Here is an 18,047-nt window from a genome sequence, read left to right as displayed (position 1 = left end):
CTGGCGACTCAAAGAGGGGCTTCATGGTTCTCCAACCTGCGTAGTCCCTCCTGAGCTCCTCAATGTTTCCCGGGGTCAACAGCTTTGTGTTCAGCTTCCACGTTCCCTTACCACCCTGCTGCTCGTCGTGTAGGTGACAGTCGACCAGCAGGAGGCAGTGGTCAGAGAATTGCCCTCTCATCGAGACACTCTCATGAAAGGCATCATCTTCTCAGCATTTAACCTGTCAAGCTTCTTAAGAGTCCTATAAGATCATTTCTCATTATTGTAAACTGTACCACTGAACTCCAAACGTTAACTCTATTTTTTTCTCCACAGATGCTGTCAGCCCTGCTGAGTTTCTCCAGCAATTTCATATTTGTTTATTTAATTGGAATTAGGTTTCAGATCAGCTCTGACTTGAGTAATGGAAGAGTAATGGCTGACTGGCCACTCCCTGTTACAATGACCATTGTTGATAAACATTTGTATCACATTCTTCACCCTGCTACTCTAGCAGAGCTGGCAATCAATTAAAAATAGACAATTGCTATTAAAGTTGAGAATCAAGGAATGTTGTGTTCAATATTCTGCTAGTAATATTAATAATACACTCTCTGGGCTCACACACACAAAATTATTTAATAAGAATCTGTTTAGATCGGTTTTATTGGTTCAGACAAAACAATGAATGAGAAGCTGTGGAATTTTTCACAAAATACTCCATTGTAGTCTCTGTTTTGTCGCAATCACTCGTGACCCTTAATCAGTGAGTGATTCTTCATTCCCGGCTGAATAAGTTGGACAGAGATACTATCAACAGCGTATTTACATTTTTATCTTCGCTAACAGAGTTGGGGGGAAGGAAGAGAGAAAGAATATGTGCTGATAGTACAACTTTGCATTTTTAAAGTTGTTAAATATTCACTCGCTTATTTCTTTTAAAACTGCTGAACTGTTTCAGCTTCGTATTTAACTGCAGGGTGCTGGCCAGGTACCATGTTTCTCAGTTCTACATTCTGTTTACTTTTCTCAATATTTGTTGGAGTCTTGTGTCATTTCTGTTAATAGGAAGAAGGGAATTTTCAAATTTTCCATAACTTTCTGAAAATTTCAACTGAATCCTCTCCAGAGAAGTGAGGTAACCGTGAATTTTGAAAGTTCCTGTAATTTCCCTCCGTTGTGGCTCTGGTTCGTCCTCAGTTGAAATTGCAAGAAGAAACTCAGGTGATAACAAATTATTGTGGGCACTCGATTGAGATTTGCTTATTTTGTTAGTCGTTTTTGCAGTGTCCCGTGTATGACTGAATATTCAATGTTATTTCCTTTCTTCTGCTGAAAAAGATTCGATCGGGTTTTGTTTTTGTTAACTTTTTAGCAACAGTTGTGAAGGAGAGTCATTGGACTTGAAATATTGACACCGTTTCTCAGTGCATGGATGCTGCCAGATCTTCTGTGTTTTATTTAATTTTCTCAAACCGTTACGAAGTCTAATGTGATGTTTCAAGCCAGTGTACAATTGCATAACTTGAGCAGCCGTCCGATGTTAAAAGTTCCAAGATGAGCTTTACCTGTGATTGTTGTACTAAGTTAACAGTTGAAGGACTTCTGTGTTATTAGCAGTTGTCACTCTATCCCTATCGAAAATTCAATGAACGTCCTCTTCTTCTATGTCGGGAGTGACTGGAACCTGAGTTGCTTTCTTTCCCAGCCTGGGACAATGAAGCAAATGTAATTCTTTCCTTGTTGCAACTTGAGATACATTCACTCGGGAAACAAAAACTGGGCGGCACGGTGGCTCAGTGGTTAGCATTGCTGCCTCACAGCGTCAGAGACCTGGGTTCAATTCCTGCCTCGGGTGACTCTGTGTGCAGTATTGCACATTCTAATATAAAAGACTGTAAGAGTTTCTTTGAAAGAGAGGTAAAAGTGAACATTGGGATGTTGGAAAATGAGATTGTAGTAGGGAACAGAGAAATGACGAGGAACTAAATGATTACTTCACAGTGGAAGTAATTTCCCAAGAATTCAAGAGAGTGAGGGGACAGAGTGGAGTATGGTGGCCATCACCAAGCAGAAGGTGCAAGAAAAACTGACCTGAAGATGGATAAATCACCTGGACCAGATGGATTACACTCCAGATTTATATGGGAGATAGCAGAATTACAACTATAATCAGGAAGGGTCTGGAAAACTGCTAACATAATAGCCTACTTGTAAAGGGAGTAAGGCAGAAGATGGAAAATTACAGACCAACTTCCCTAACCTCAGGCATGCATGAGATCCTGGAATCCATTGACTAGATTTTTGAATACTATGGTAAAATAGGGCAGAGTCAGCTTGGTTTCATCAAGGGTAGGTCATGCTGACAAATCTAAAATTCTTTTGAGGAAATTGTGTGGCATTGTGGCTGTGGTTAGCAGTACTGCCTCAGTGCTAGGGACCCTGGTTCGATTCCTGTCTTGGGTGATTCTGTCTGTGTGGAGTTTGCACATTCTCCCTGTATCTGGGTGAATTTCCTCCCAGGTGCTCTGGTCTTCTCCCACAATCCAAAGATGTGCTGGTTAGGTGAATTAGCCATGCTAAACTGTCCATTTTGTTCAGGAATGTGTAGGCTAGGTGCATTAGTCAGGGGTAAATGTAGAGTAATAGGGTTGGGGAATGGGTCTGAGCGGGATACTCCTTTGGAGGGTCAGTGTGGACTTGTGCCTAATGGCCTGTTTCCATACTGTAGGGATTCTATGAAGTAACAAGCAGATTAGACCAAGGAGGATAAATGGATGTTATCTATCTGGACTTCAAGGCTGCCTTTTGACAAGGTGCTACACCGGAGACTAATGAATAAGATCATGGTTTTAGAAGCAAGTTGCTAGCATGGATAGAAGCTTGGCTGTTTGGCAGAAAGCAGAGTGGGAATATACGAGTCTTTCTCAGGATGGCAGCCAGTGACAAGTGGTGTTCTGGAAGGCTGTGTTGCGACCACAACTTCTCACTTTATACATTTAACGATCTAGATGAAAGAACTGAGGGCACTCTGGCTAAGTTTGCAGACAATACAAAGATAAGTAGAGGGACAAGGAGCATTAAGGAGGCTGCAGAAATATTTGGACAGGTGAGGAGAGTGGGCAAAGAAGTGACAGATGGAGTACAATGTGAGAAAGTGTGAGGTCATGCACTTTGTTAGGGAGAATAGCGGCATAGACTATTTTCTAAATTGGAGGAAAATTCAGAAGTCTGAGGTGCAAAGAGACTTGGGAGTTCTAATCCAGGATTCTCAGTAAACTTGCAAATTGAGTCAGTAGTTAAGGCAAATGCAATGATGGCATTTATTTTGAGATGACTTGAATATAAAAGCAGGGATGTACTTCTGAGGCTCAATAAGGGTCTGGTCAGATCACATTTGGAGTATTGTGCACAGTTCTGAGCCCAATATCTCAGGAAGGATGTGCTGGCCCTGGAGAGTGTACAGAGGAGACTCCGGAGAATGGTCCCAGGAATGAACCGCTCAATATGAGGAATATTTGAAGGCTCTGGCTCAGTGCTCGATGGAGTTTAAAAGGATGAGAGGGGATCTAATTGAAACTTATAGAATGCTGAATAGGCTGGACAGAGTGGATGTTGGGAAGATGATGTTTCTATTGGTAGGAGGGACTAGGACCTGGGGGCACAACCTTGAAGTAAAAGGAAGACTTTTTTTTTGTACAGAGATAAGGAGAAACTACTTCCGCCAGAATGTGGTGAATCTATGGAATTTCACTGCCACAGAAGGCTGTGGAGGCCAGGTCATTCCGAATATTTAAGACCGGTTCTTGATTGTAAAGGAGATCAAGGGTTACAGGGGAAAAAGTCAGAGAATGGGATTGAGAACTTATCAGCCCTGATTGAGTCTGCTCCGCTATTCAATGGATTGAATGGTCTAATTTCTGCTTCTATGTCTTATGGTCTTATCATGGTGGTTTAGTCTGTGTACTGTAGGTAGACCCACAATTCATGTAAGGGAGAGAATTTCCAGGATTTTGTCTCAATGACACTGTCCCATGCCTCCAACTCAGCACTGCCCTCCTGACCTGTCCAGCACCTTTTTTTTTTTCCCATCTATTCACTCCACCCTCCTCTCTGACTTATCATTTTCTTTTTTCCCCCACCCCCCCCCCCCCCACCTTCATTTACTTATTGCATTCTCAGCTACCTTCCACCCCAACCCACCCCACCTCCCATTTATTCTCTGTGCCCCACCAGTCTCATTCCTGATGAAGGGCTTATGCCTGAAACATCTATTCTCCTGCTCCTCTGATGCTGCCTGATCGGTTGTGCTTTTCCAGCATCACACTCTCTACTCTGATCTCCAGCATCTGCAGTCCTCACTTTCTACTACTGATATATTTCCAAGTTAGGAGGGGAGTGGCTTGGAGGGGAACTTTGTGTAGACCTGGTTCATGCTTTATTGGTGGCAGTGACCAACCATTTGGTTCCTTCTAGGGATCTCCTGAGACACTTGCAAGACCTTGCAGTTGGCTGTGGATGCACAAGAAAGGTAACTGCTCGGTTGTCTTCTGTGACTATCCCCATTTCAAACAAGTATGCTGTTTTGGAAAACGTGGGGTGTGATGGGTTCTCGCGAATGTAACCCGTACAGCCATGTTTCTGGTATCGAGACTGGCTCTAATGCAATGAGGGGTACGTCAGGTTCCAAGAGATCAATTGGTTTTAGAGGCCTCTCTAGTCTGAGGCACAGATTTTTTTTCTGTGGCCAACAGTGAAAAATCAGAATGGTGTGTTGCCTCCATGGATCAAGTTTGCCTCTGGGGGTGCAGAATGTTCTCAAGGGGGAGAGGGCCCAGCAGGAGGTCATTGTCATTGGTTCCAAATGTATACATAGGAAGGAAAAAGATGAGATTCTGAAGGGACAATATAGAGAGTTAGGCAGGAATTTAAAAAAAGAGGTCCTCTAGTAGTAATATCTGGATTACTGCCGGTGCTACAAGCTAGTGAGGATAGGAATAGGAGGATAGAGCAGATGAATGCATGGCTGAGGAGGTGTATGGGAGAAGGATTCATATTTTTTTTTGGATCATTGGAAAATCTTTTGGAGTAGAAGTGATCTGTACAAGAAGGACGGCTTGTGCCTGAATTGGAAGGGGACGAAGATACTGGCAGGGAGGATTGCTAGAGCTGTTCAGGAGGATTTAAACTAGTTGGTGGGGGGGGGAAACCCAGGGAGATAGTGAGGAAAGAGATCAATCTGAGACTGGTACAGTTGAGAACAGAAATGAGTCAAATACTCTAGGCAGGGACAAAGCAGAGAACAAGATAGGACTGATAAATTAAACTGCAATAATTTCAATGCAAGAGGCCTAACTGGGAAGGTAGATGAACTCAAGACATGGTTAGGAACATGGGACTGGGATAACATAGCAATTATAGAAATGTGGCTCAGGGATGGACAGGTCTGGCAGTTTGATATTCCAGGATACAAATGGTACAGGAAGGACAGAAAGGGAAGTAAGAGAGGAGGAGGACGAGTGGTGTTTTTGATTATAGGAAAGCATTACAGCTGTACTGTGGGAGGGTATTCCTGGGAAGTTATTTGGGTTGAACTGAGAAATAAGAAAGGGATGATAGACTCCCTAATAGTCAACGGGAAATTGAAGAACCAATTCTGTAAGGAGATCTCCGTTATCTGTAAGAATAGGGTGGTTATGGTAACTGATTTTAATTTTCCAAGTATAGACTGGGACTGCCTGAGTGTTAAGGGTTTAGATGGAGAGGAATTTGTGTTCACAAGAACTTTTTTAAAAAATTCAATATGTGGATACCTACTAGAGAGAGTGCAAAACTTGGATCTACCCTTGGGAAATAAGGCAGGACTGGTGACTGAGGTGTTAGTGGGGGAGCACTTTGGGGCCAGTGACCATAATTCTATTAGATTTAAAATAGTTATGGCAAATGATAGACCAGATCTAAAAGTTGAAGTTCTAAATTGGAGGAAGGTTAATTTTGATAGTATTAGGCAAGAACTTTCAAAAGCTGATTGAGTGCAGATGTTCACAGGTAAAGGAGTGACTGGAAAATGGGAAGCCTTTAGAATTGAGATATGAAAGTCCAGAGACTGTATATTCCTGTTAGGGTGAAAGGGAAGGCTGGTAGGTGTAAGGAATGCTGGATGACTAAAGAAATTAAGGGTCTGGTTAAGAAAAAGAAGGAAGCATATGTCAGGTACAGATAGGATAGATCGAGAAAATACTTAACTTATAAAGGCAGTAGGAGTATACTTAAGCGGGAGATCAGGAGGGTGAAAAGGGTAACTAGGGAGAGAATAGGGCCCCTCAAATATCAGTAAGGTGATCTTTGTGTAGAGTTGCAGGGGATGGGGGTGATACTAAATATGTATTGCATCGGTGTTTACTGTGGAGAAAGACATGGAAGATATTGAATGTGGGGAAATAGATGGTGACATCTTGAAAAATGTCCATATTACTGAGGAGGAAGTGCTGGATGTCTTGAAATCCATAAAAACTGAAATCTCCAGGACCTGATCAGGTGTACCCTAGAACTCTGTGGGAAGCTAGGAAAGTGATTGCTGGGCCCCTTGCAGAGATATTTGTATCATCGATAGTCACAGGTGAGGTGCCAGAAGACTAGAGGTTGGCTAATGTGGTGCCACTGTTTAAGAAAGGAGGTAAGGACAAGCCAGGGAATATAGACCAGTGAGCCTGATGTCGGTGGTGGGCAAGTTGTTGGAGGGAATCCTGAGGGACAGGATGTGCATGTATTTAGAAAGGCAAGAGCTGATTCGGGATAGTCAACATGGCTTTGTGCGTGGGAAATGTCTCTCAAACTTGATTTCAGTTTTTTTTGAAGAAGTCAGAGGATTGAGGGCAGAGCAATAGACGTGATCTATATGGACTTCAGTAAGGTATTCAATAAGGTTGCCCATGGGGGACCTGTTGGCAAGGTTAGATCTTATGGAATACAGGAAGAACTAGCCATTTGGTTACGGAACTGGCTCAAAGGTAGAAGACAGTGGATGGTGGCGGGTTGCCTTTCAGACTGGAGGCCTGTGACCAGTGGAATGTCAAAAGGATTGGTGCTAGGTCCACTTTTTTTTTCATAATTTTATATAAAATGATTTGGATATGAACATGGGGGTATCGTTAGTAAGTTTGCAGATGACACCAAAATTGAAGGTGTACCTCCGATTACAACAGAATCTTGATCAGATGGGCCTTTTTGGGCTGAGGAGTGGCAGATGGAGTTTAATTTAGATAAATGGGAGGTGCTGCATTTTGAGAAAGCAAATCTAAGCAGGACTTGTACACCTTTAATGGTAAGATTCTAGGGAGTGTTGCTGAACAAAGACCTTGGAGTGCGGGTTCATAGCTCCTTGAAAGTAGAGTTGCAGGGAGATAAGATTGTGAAGAAGGCATTTAATATGGTTTCCTTTTTATTGTTCAGAGTATTGAGTAGGACTTGGGTAGGTCATGCTGCTGTACAGGATATTGGTTAGGCCACTTTTGGTATATTGCACTTTTGGTGCAATTCTGGTCTCCTTCCTGACAGAAGGATGTTGTGAAACTTGAAAGGGTTCAGAAAAGACTTACAAGCATGTTGCCAGGGTTGGAGGATTTGAGCTATAGGGAAAGGCTGAACAGGTTGGGGCTGTTTTCCCTGGAGCGCCGGAGGCTGAGGGGTGACCTTATAGAAGTCTATGAAATGATGAGGATCATGGATAGGATAAATAGACAAAGTCCTTTCCCTGGGGTGGGGGAGTCCAGAAGTAGGTTTAGGGTGAGAGGGGAAAGATATAAAAGGGACCTAAGGCACAACTTTTTCATGCAGTGGGTGGTGAGTATATGGAATGAGCTGCCAGAGGAAGTGATGGAGGCTAGTACAATTGCAACATTTAAGTCCTCTGGATGGTATGTGAATAGGAAGGGTTTGGAGGAATATGGGCTGGGTGCTGGCAGGTGAGACTAGATTGGGTTGGGATACCTGGGCGTCATGGATGAGTTGGACCAAAGGGTCTGTTTCCATGCTGTACATCTGTCAGGCAATTTGTCAACTTTGCCACTAAGGATGAATGAGCAGTTAGTTCTGTAGCTCCAGATGGCTTCAGATAAGATGGCACAGGCCATCATTGCCTGCATGCACAAGGCATTTGGAGTAATCATTAACTGCAAGAGTTTCGACACTATCCATGTGCAGCTGGTATGTAGCCACAGTAGGTTCTTAAGATGCAAGATTCCCAGGCAGCTGCTTACGTTCTGTGGTATTCCACCCCTTTCCAGTCACCTCTGGTTGCCCTTGAACATGGTGCAATTTAACAAGATACAGCACTGAGCAAGCCACTGGCCTATTGACTGACTGTATGCTTCAAGTGTCTGGAGAAATCTGTAGGTGCTCTATAATTCCCACCAGTTGGAGTGTCCAAAATAGTCCCAGTGTGATGCACTCTTCACCACATTGCATTGAATTGAAGTTTGAACTGGATTTGTTCAAATACTTCCAAGTTGCCTGATGGGGCAACAGCAAACAATGGCTCCTGGAATTCCCAACATGTTCTCTTTATTACAAAGTTTTTCGCATAGCTATCTATCCTCAGTGCAGAAAAGTCTTTCCCTGCTGTGGGGAAGCACATCTGAGCAGAGAATGTTAGGCTGAGCAGGCATTCAATCTAATCTGCACTACTTAAACTTGGCCTGAAGGGGGAGACAAAGTTGAAATTGTAATTCTGAGTTTGACCTGAGAATCCTAGAATCACTACAGTGTGGAAACAGGCCATAACGCAAGAAATGGGAGAACATGGATACCTAAATGTTTCAATAAACTTTCAGAAGGCATTGAGATTAGAAAGCTTTGGCATATAATGTGTAGAATTTCACTCAAGCACCTGAACTTAGTGCTTCAAGTTCAATGATCCCACACAAGTGGTTAAGATATGTGAATGTACAAGTATCTTCAAATATCATATCCCATGGTTACACACTGCTCTCACTGACTGCTCAATTAACCCAGTTGCTCGAAACCCCATACCCAAATCATTAGAACCTTAATTACTCATCAAAGGAAGTTACAATAATGCCAGCACCACGTCTTCCTAGATATCCCTGCAGCAGCTCTGGTGGGCTTGTCCTACCAATGGGAAAATATATTCTCAAGGATGTGATTGAGAAGTCTGGCATGCTGATTTGGTGAGTATAACCACAGCAGATTGTTGGTTTACTAATCTACTTTTCCAACAACACATTTTCAGCTCTAATCTGTGGGACAGTTCTCCTAATTTTGGTACCAGTGCTTGGTTAGTTAGGAGTGGTTTTTAGGGCTTTTGTCTTGTCTGAATCTGTGCTTAAGCAAATACTAAGTAGTCCATCTAGTTTTATTCTTACTGTGTCTTTTTGAAGAGATTAATACAATTGAGCGCTTCAGTAGACATTTTAGAGGGTCAACCATGTCACTATGAATTTCAATCAATAACTTCCTGACTGAGTCAAGAGTTCCACCCACTGAGTTGACTCCAAAAATTTGGGCTTTCATAGTTTTTCATCTCTATATCTTTATTTTATTCAATGATTTTTGTCAAAATTACAAAGATTGATTTCACATTTTGTCTGTGTGAGAAGTAGACATTTCCAAAGTGCTAAAATATTTCACATTGAAAATATGGGGAGTTGAAGTCACTTTCAGGCCTTGACTCAAGACGAGTGCCCTGATTTTGTAACATCTTGAGGTAACAGAACTTAGTAAGCATGTTTCAACTATCAGTGCCAAAGGTCGATTAACATTTCAAGTGACAAAGTTTGGAGCTGCTGTCTCGGTACCATGAGTTGCAGCTCTTCTATTCAGTATCTACATTGTACAGATTGCCTCCAGTCGGTACACTGGGACCACACCATAGAATCGTTGAGCTGGGTGTGTAAGGCAGGGAGGGACAGCCTTCAAACCTCCTCAGTCCCATACCATGGCCTTGCTTTTTAACCTCTGTTCATGATGCGCAATACTGATGCTGATAATGCCTATTGCAGCTTAAAATAACAAAGGATCACATTCTGACGATAACAACAAGTGATTAAAAGATTACATATCACCATGTTCTGCATCAAATTTTGTTGGTAGCTGTCCTGGGAAGCATCTTGGATGTTTATGTTGTCACAGGAACTTTCTAAACACAAGTTGTTGTATGTACACACCTGTGCAGAAAAGAATGACCAAAGTTGCATCTTTGTGAAGCTTTGCGTTATCCAATGTTATGCCTGATACAAATGGTGGATTCAATGCAGACACAATCAAATATTTACTGAAAGGATAGCTGGAAGATTCACCACAGGATCAGCAGAATGAATCCCTGGAGGTGAATATTCCTTCATTTCTCATCTGATCATTTAAGAGAAAAGTAATTCAGCCCTTTTAATATTTTCAGCTGGAAATGGCTTCTGTTAAGATCGAGTGTGTCGTGAGGGGCAAGTACAGAATTGGAGAGTCCCCAGTTTGGGAAGAAAAACACAATTCTCTTCTCTATGTGGATATCACAGGCCAGAAGGTGTGCAGATGGAATGCAGTCACAAAACAATTGAAGGAAGTACATGTTGGTAAGTAAAAGTTAGGTCTTCATTAAGATTGTTCTATTCCAAGTCTTACATAGAAACTGCTTCCTCCCTTTATGTGAAAGTCTTTTCATGGTCAGAAGGCAAATATCTGTTACTCTCAATATTTGCACAGTGCATTTCCCTGTAGCATTCTTTTGTTACAAAGTCTAAATTTAAGAGTCATTTTGTGCTATGGAACCATCCAACTTGGAATTTGTCTCTCACCCTGTCTGGACTGAAAGAAAGCCTTGCAATTATCTATAGCCTGATTATATCTCCGAAATGTCCCAGAGCACTTCACATGAATGTCTTTGTCTTTGGAGTGTAGTTACTAACGATATGTAACTAAATGGTACAGTCCTTTTGTGCACAGAGTAAGATCTCACAAAGAGCGATGAAATGAATGGCTGGATTGGTGCATAAATATTGGGCAGTGGGAGCTTCTGCAAATGTTGACTTGGCCAACAGGAAAAATTCAAGCTCTTCTTCAAAATAGTGCAGTAATTTCTTATTATCCACATAAATAGGCAAGGGGGAATTAGAATGAGATCAATTGTCTAAAAATATAGCACTTTCTCTGTAGGTAGTGTACTTGAATGTGTTATAGGAGTTCTGTCATTGCCTCACTGAGAAATAAGATTATTTCTCTAAGATGAATAACCGGTCTAACCAAACCACTTGGAATATTTTCTCATAGAAGCGTTACAGCTGAGTCGGAGGCCATTCGACCTACCATATCTACACCATAATGAACAATTCACAATGCCATTCCCCACTACCTTCTCCTTAGAACTCTGTATATTCTTGCTTTTCAGATAACCGTCTAAAAGGTAAAGTCACCATAGTCTGCCTTCTCTTATTAGAGAGAGGAAAAATGACTGGTGGTTGTTTTAAGCCATGGGTCATCACATCTCAGACAAATGTGAGGTTGTGAAGGTGGGACCTTTTTCATGGTAACCTCAGTCAGCGTAGGAGTTGAACCTCCGCTGTTATCACTGTACATTACAATACCAGCTGAGCAGTCCTCTGAGATAACAGGCTCCGTATAATTCCCTTTTTGAAAGCCTGAATTGAGCCTGTCTCCACAACAGTCTTAGACCATATATTCCAGATCCTGATCACTCGTGATGTGAGAAAGACTCTGTTCATGTCGTTACTGCTTCTTTTGTCAATTTCCTTTAAATTTGTGCGCCTCACTCTTGATCTTTCCATCAGTATGAACAATTTCTCCCTACATACTCAGTCTGGACCCCTCACAATTTTGAACAGCTGTATCAAATCTCATCTCAAACCTTTATTTTCCAAGGAAAACAATCCCAACTTCTCCAATGTATCTTCACAACTAAAGTAACTCATTCTATATAATTCACTACAATCCTCTTCTCACCAACAGCTGCTGGCGTAAGTAAGTATTTAATCTCAAACATGTTTTTCTCATCAAATAAGTGTCTAACGAAAGATTACCCTGATTAATGAACAAACTCATCAAATAGGAAAGCCATCAGGGAAAAGTAGTGACAGTTAAGTTCAAATTTAAAGTTTTGAAATTATTTTTTGGTTATCATCTTTGTTAATGAGAAATTTTGAGACATTAAAACGTTGCAATCCTTACAAGAATGTGAATTTTTTTTGCTAATATGTTGATCCTTGTGTATTTGAGTCCCTCCCCATGCTTTCAAAGGAGCTCTGTCAAAAAAAGCTGGCATGTATATTAACAGCTTACCAGAAAGCTAACACTGGCCTGACTGTATGTGAATAGTGATAATGAAGCTAATTAAAGTTCGTTCTCAAACATCCAATGTTTTAGCAGAATTCCACATTCTGGGTGAAGAAATTTCTCCTCTTCAGTCCTAAATGGTCTATCTTACATTGTTAGACAGTGACCACTGGTTCTGGACTACCACAGAATCTCTACAGTGTGGAAGCAGACTATACAGCCCATTGAGTCTACACTGACCCTCTGAAGAGCAACCTTACCCCCACCACCTCCCTGCCCCCAACCCTATCCCTGTAATCCTGCATATCCATGGCCAATCCACCTAGCTGCACATCTTTGGACTATGGGAGGAAATTGGAGCACCCAGAGGAAACTCATGCAAACACTGGGAGAATGTGCAAATTCCACACAGACACCTGAGGGTGAAATCAAACATAAATCCCTGGTGCTGTGGAGCAGCAGTGGTAACTACTGACCAATGTGCTACCCTACTGTCCAGTCATCAGAAACATTCTTACCCTGTCTAGTCCTGTTAAAATGTTAGATTTGTATGATATTACTTCCTTTCTCTAGACCAGTAAATATAAACCTAACAGATCCATTTCTGTCCTCATCCATCAGTTCTGCCAGCCCAGGAACCTAGTCTGGTAAGTCTTTGTTTCACTCCATTTCTACAACATGCTTCCTCAGATAAGGAGAGCAAAACTGCACATAGTACTCCACGTGTGATCTCACCAAGGCCTTGTACAATTGCAGCTGAACATGCCTGCTCCTGCATTTGAATCCTTTTGCTATGAGGGCCAATATTATTTGCCACCTTCATCTCCTGCTGCACTTAAATACTTACTTTCAGCAGCTGGTTTAGAGTTCTCAGATCTCATTACAAACCCCCTTTCCCAATCTATTGTTATTCAGATAATCTGCCTTCCTGATTTTGCTTCCTCACCCCTAACTACCATTTTACTTTTTGTTTCAAGTTGTGGGAGAATCTAGAATTAGTGGTCATTCTTTAATAATAAGAGAGCACCATTTATAGCAGAATTCTGTGCTGTACAGCTCCAAGACGGCGGATTGAGAGTCTTTGGAATTCCCTGTCTCAAAAGACGCCAAATCCTTAAATATTTTTAAGGTAGTGACAAATGGTTTCTTGATTACCAAGCATTGAACTGGGGTGATGCAGGAACGTAGAGTTGAAGTTAAAAATCCGATCAGCTGTGATCTTATTGAATGTTGGAAAAGGTGAGCACCTACTGTTATCCTTGTTCACATGATCACAATGAGGTTGCTTGACCCTTTTTTGAGTTCATATCAAACATGTGTAAGAATGAATGTTGTCATGTTAAATAAATATATATAAATATAGATAATACTTTTACTCAGGTGACCTTTCTCAATGATTGATAGAAAGAACAAAAGTATAAGAGTTCAAGTTTTAAGAATCTTCTTGTGACAAACAAGCTTAAACCATCCTAGGAAGGAAGTGAGGACTGCAGATGCTGGAGATCCGAGTTGAAGAGTGTGGTACTGGAAAAGCACAGCCTGTCAGGCAGCATTCGAGGAGCTGGGGAATTGACGTTTCAGCCATAAGCCTTTTAAAACAAGAAATGAATTCTCATCAGCATCTGACTTGTTTGTGAAGACAGAACAGCCCTTCTGTTTCTGTCTGCAGTAGTACTTTATCTGTTTTGTGTCTCTCTCTTTCTCTCCTTTTTTTTCTCTCAATAAAACTGCTGCCCTTTTGAGTTACCGTGAAAAGGTGTGAAACCTATTGCATGATTTTAAAGAAGCTTTCATTTGAGACTATCCCTCCATGGCAGGAAGATCATGTGCCTGTCTGCATGCAGTGTTATTAGTAAAATGCCACTACTCTCATTTTCAGTATATTCTCTTTTTAACATTTTTTTAAAAAGAATTTTAAAACGGAGCATTTTTTTTTAAAGGTTATAACGCTGGAAACTCAATCTGGGTAGCGCATTGCCGACCTGCTGCAAGGATACTTCAATCACAATGTAAAGGAGTTAAACAAATTTTAGAGTCCTAGAGATGTACAGTATGGAAACAGACCCTTCGGTCGAACCTGTCCAAACCAACCAGATATCCCAACCCAATCTAGTCCCACCTGCCAACACCCGGCCCATAGCCCTCCAAACCCTTCCTATTCATATACCCATCCAAATGCCTCTTAAATGTTGCAATTGTACCAGCCTCCAACACATCCTCTGGCAGCTCATTCCATACACATACCACCCTCTGCGTGGAAAAAGTTGCCCCTTAGGTCTCTTTTATATCTTTCCCCTCTCACCCTAAACCTATACCCTCTAGTTCTGGACTCCCCCACCCCAGGAAAAGACTTTGCCTATTTATCCTAACTATGCCCCTCATAATTTTGTAAACCTCTATAAGGTCACTCCTCAGCCTCTGACGCTCCAGGGAAATCAGCCCCAGCCTGTTCAGCCTCTCCCTGTAGCTCAAATCCTCCAACCCTGGCAACATCCTTGCAAATCTTTTCCGAACCCTTTCAAGTTTCACAAAATCTTTCCAATAGGAAGGAGACCAGAATTGCACGCAATATTCCGACAGTGGCCTAACCAATGTCCTGTACAGCTGCAACATGACCTCCCAACTCCTGTACTCAATACGCTGACCAATAAAGGAAAACATATCAAATGCCACCTTCACCATACTATCAACCTGCAACTCCACTTTTTTAATAGATATTTTTATTAGAAATTTAACATTTTTACAAGTTTACAAAACTAAACAAAACTCTCAAGTACAAACATTGATATACAATTAAATCTTAACTATATAATAACTAAAATTAAACAAAAGAAAAATACTGAGGGCAAAATAAACAAAACTCAACTAACTACTAATCTAACCTACAACTAACCAGAGTGTATATTTAAGTCTCTTGCATTATTCAAATAAGAGAAAGAGGAGGGGGAAAAAAACAGCGGATAACATAGAAATTGGGTAGTGAGATACATGTTCGGAATGTGTTAACATCAAATGTAACAAAACCCGTTTTCGTGCGGGATTCCTCTCCTAAGGGGCCCCGGACCAGCCAGGTTTGTAATCTCAATTAAATAAAAGCCCTTGTTAGGATAGCCAAAATATCTGTATTCATATAATTCAAGAAGGGCTGCCATATTTTATAAAATAATTCGGTCTTTCGGTGCACAATATTTGTAAGGAAGTCAAGGGGAATACATTCCATAATTAATCTGTGCCAATTTGAAAGTCCGGGGGGGGGGGGGCCTTAGCCACCCAGTTTACCAAAATATTTTTCCTTGCACAGAAAGAGAGAATAGAAAATAGTCTCTTCCCGTGCATATCCACAGAGGGTAAGTTCGGAAAGCACAAAAGGAGAGATACAGGGTCCACTTTAATTTTTGTTCCTAAAATTTCTGCCAGGGTACTTGCTACTTTAGTCCAGTATCTACGGATCTTATGACAGATCCATAGACAATGTACAAGAGTGCCCATCTCTATTTTACATTTGGGACACATTGGAGATGCCGCTGCCTTAAATTTTGCCAATCGATCCAGTGCTATATGGCCCTATGAAGTATCTTCAGCTGGATAGCCTGAGTCCTATTACAGATGGTGATTCTTCTGGCGTTTTCCCAAATGTCATTCCATGTTTCTATAGAGATTTCTAGTCCCAATTCCTGATCGCATGTTTTAAGCAGATTGTCCATATCTCCTGATACTTCATATAGTAAATGATAAATGGTACTGATGGAGGATGCCCCCATTGGTCGTAGTACTCTACATTCTCTATCTGATTTATAAAGACTATCTAATAATGTAGTCTTCTTCTATATATAGTCTCGAATTTGGAAGTATCGATAGAGGTCTCCATTAGATAATCCGAATTTCTGACATAGCTGTTTAAAAGACATCAGGACCCCATCTTTAAATAGGTCCCCTAGCCATGAGATACCCCTGGATCTCCGGAGTTTAAAAGTGGCATCTGTAAACTCTGGTTGGAATCCCCATGCTCCCACTATCGGAGCATAGGGGGATGTTTTATGTGAGTTGCCCTCATTTTGCCGCATTATATTCCAAGCTTTAATTGTGTTTAGTATTATAGGGTTTTTACAGTAAACCGTAATGATTTTCCTCTTGTCTGAAAATAAAAGGTTAATAAGTGGGCATTTTACTTGAGAAGCCTTGATGTCCAGCCAGATTGTGGATCAAACAAGACCCAATCAATCAGCTATGTAACTTAATAAGGAACTTATCTGATATTTCCTAAAATCTGGGAAGTCCAATCCTCCCCTTGCCTGTGGAAGCTGTAGCTTCTTCAGCTTAATGAGGGGCCGTCTATGATTCCAGATAAAGGAACCCAACCAGCCATATAATTTACGTAGTGCCAGCCTCGGCAGCATCACCGGAAGCATTCTCATAGGGTATAGGAGACAGGGCAGGACATTCATTTTAATTAGTGCTATTCTACCCAGCCAGGAAATTGGAAGGTCTCCCTATTGCTGGAGGTCCTGCCTTATCCTTTCCAGTAAATGCACAAAGTTAGCCTTGTATAACTGACCAAGTACTGGGGTAATAAAAATGCCTAACCATAAGAAATCCTCCAGGGACCAACGAAAGGGAAAATGGGATCCATCCACTAAGTGGGGTATCATAGCAGGGCCACCCATTGGCATAACCTCCGATTTTGAGAAATTAATTTTATAGCCTGAGAATGCGCTAAATGTATTAATAACTTGGATTAGGTGAGGTACTGACATCAGAGGATTACTGAGGAATAGAAGAACATCATCTGCATACAGGGTAATTTTATGTTTACCTGTACCAATCCTTGGGGCCGTTATATTAGGATCAGACCGTATAGCTTCTGCTAGTGGCTCAATTATTAGCGTAAATAACAATGGCGAGAGAGGACATCCCTGACAGCATCCCCTACCCACACTGAAGCTGTCCGAACCTAATCCATTGGTAACCACAATTGCTTTGGGATCACTATACAATGTTGAGACCCATTTGGTAAACACCTTTCCAATGTGTAAAACAAATATGACCATTCAACCCTGTCGAATGCCTTTTCCGTGTCTAATGAAACTACTACTCCTGGTATCTTTCCCTGATGGCAGGCTTGAATCATATTCAAAACCCTTCTAATATTATTGGATGATCTACGGCCCTTAATAAACCCCGTCTGATCCTCCTTTATGATATATGGCAGTACCCTTTCTCGTCTCAATGCTAACGTTTTAGAAAGGATTTTAAAATCTACATTTAGCAAGGATATTGGTCTGTATGAAGTACAATCTTCTGGGTCCTTTCCTTTGTTAAGAATAAGAGAGATATTTGCCTCTTTCAGCGAAGGCGGGAGACAGCCCTGACTATATGCATAGTTATACATGTCCATAAGTGGACCAGCCAATATTTCTGTAAATTCTTTGTAGAATTCAGCTTGAAAGCCATCTGGGCCCGGTGCCTTACCGCTCTGAAGTTGCCTGATTGCGTCAAGTATTTCTTGGAACTGTTAGGGGAGCATTTAAGACTGATACCTGTTTCGGAATTAGGCCCAGAAAGGTCAAATTTTAAAAAAATGATTGCATCCTCCTAGTCCTGTCTTCACAATCCTGCGATTTATATAAATCAGAATTAAAATTTTCTAAAGATTGCATTAATCTTTTTATGATCATGAGTCAAAATACCCGTACTTTCCTTGATAGACATGATAGTTTGAGGGGCCTTTTTCTTTCTTTGCAAGAAATGTTAAGTATCTACCCGGTTTG

General features: G+C 41.4%; 1 protein-coding gene across 4 annotated transcripts in view; it reads left to right on the top strand.

Annotated features, from left to right (window-relative positions):
- Nucleotides 1–969: 969 nt before the first annotated feature.
- LOC140481171 (regucalcin-like) overlaps nucleotides 970–18,047 on the top strand; it is a 33,780-nt gene continuing 16,702 nt past the window's right edge. The window contains exons 1-3 of one of the 4 annotated variants that reach the window (XM_072576949.1): nucleotides 973–1,120; nucleotides 4,459–4,513; nucleotides 10,397–10,565. In XM_072576949.1, coding sequence (XP_072433050.1) covers nucleotides 10,403–10,565 — 163 coding nt within the window. In that variant the 5' untranslated portion in view covers nucleotides 973–1,120; nucleotides 4,459–4,513; nucleotides 10,397–10,402. Of the gene's footprint in view, nucleotides 1,207–4,458; nucleotides 4,514–10,396; nucleotides 10,566–18,047 lie in introns of all 4 variants that reach the window. The other 3 variants (XM_072576947.1, XM_072576951.1, XM_072576950.1) reach the window with 3 other exon arrangements.

Source organism: Chiloscyllium punctatum, chromosome 9 (genome assembly GCF_047496795.1).
Source record: "Chiloscyllium punctatum isolate Juve2018m chromosome 9, sChiPun1.3, whole genome shotgun sequence".
Lineage (NCBI taxonomy): Eukaryota > Metazoa > Chordata > Chondrichthyes > Orectolobiformes > Hemiscylliidae > Chiloscyllium > Chiloscyllium punctatum.
The sequence above is the reverse complement of the archived record's forward strand: the minus strand, read 5'-3'. Positions and strand labels throughout refer to the sequence as shown.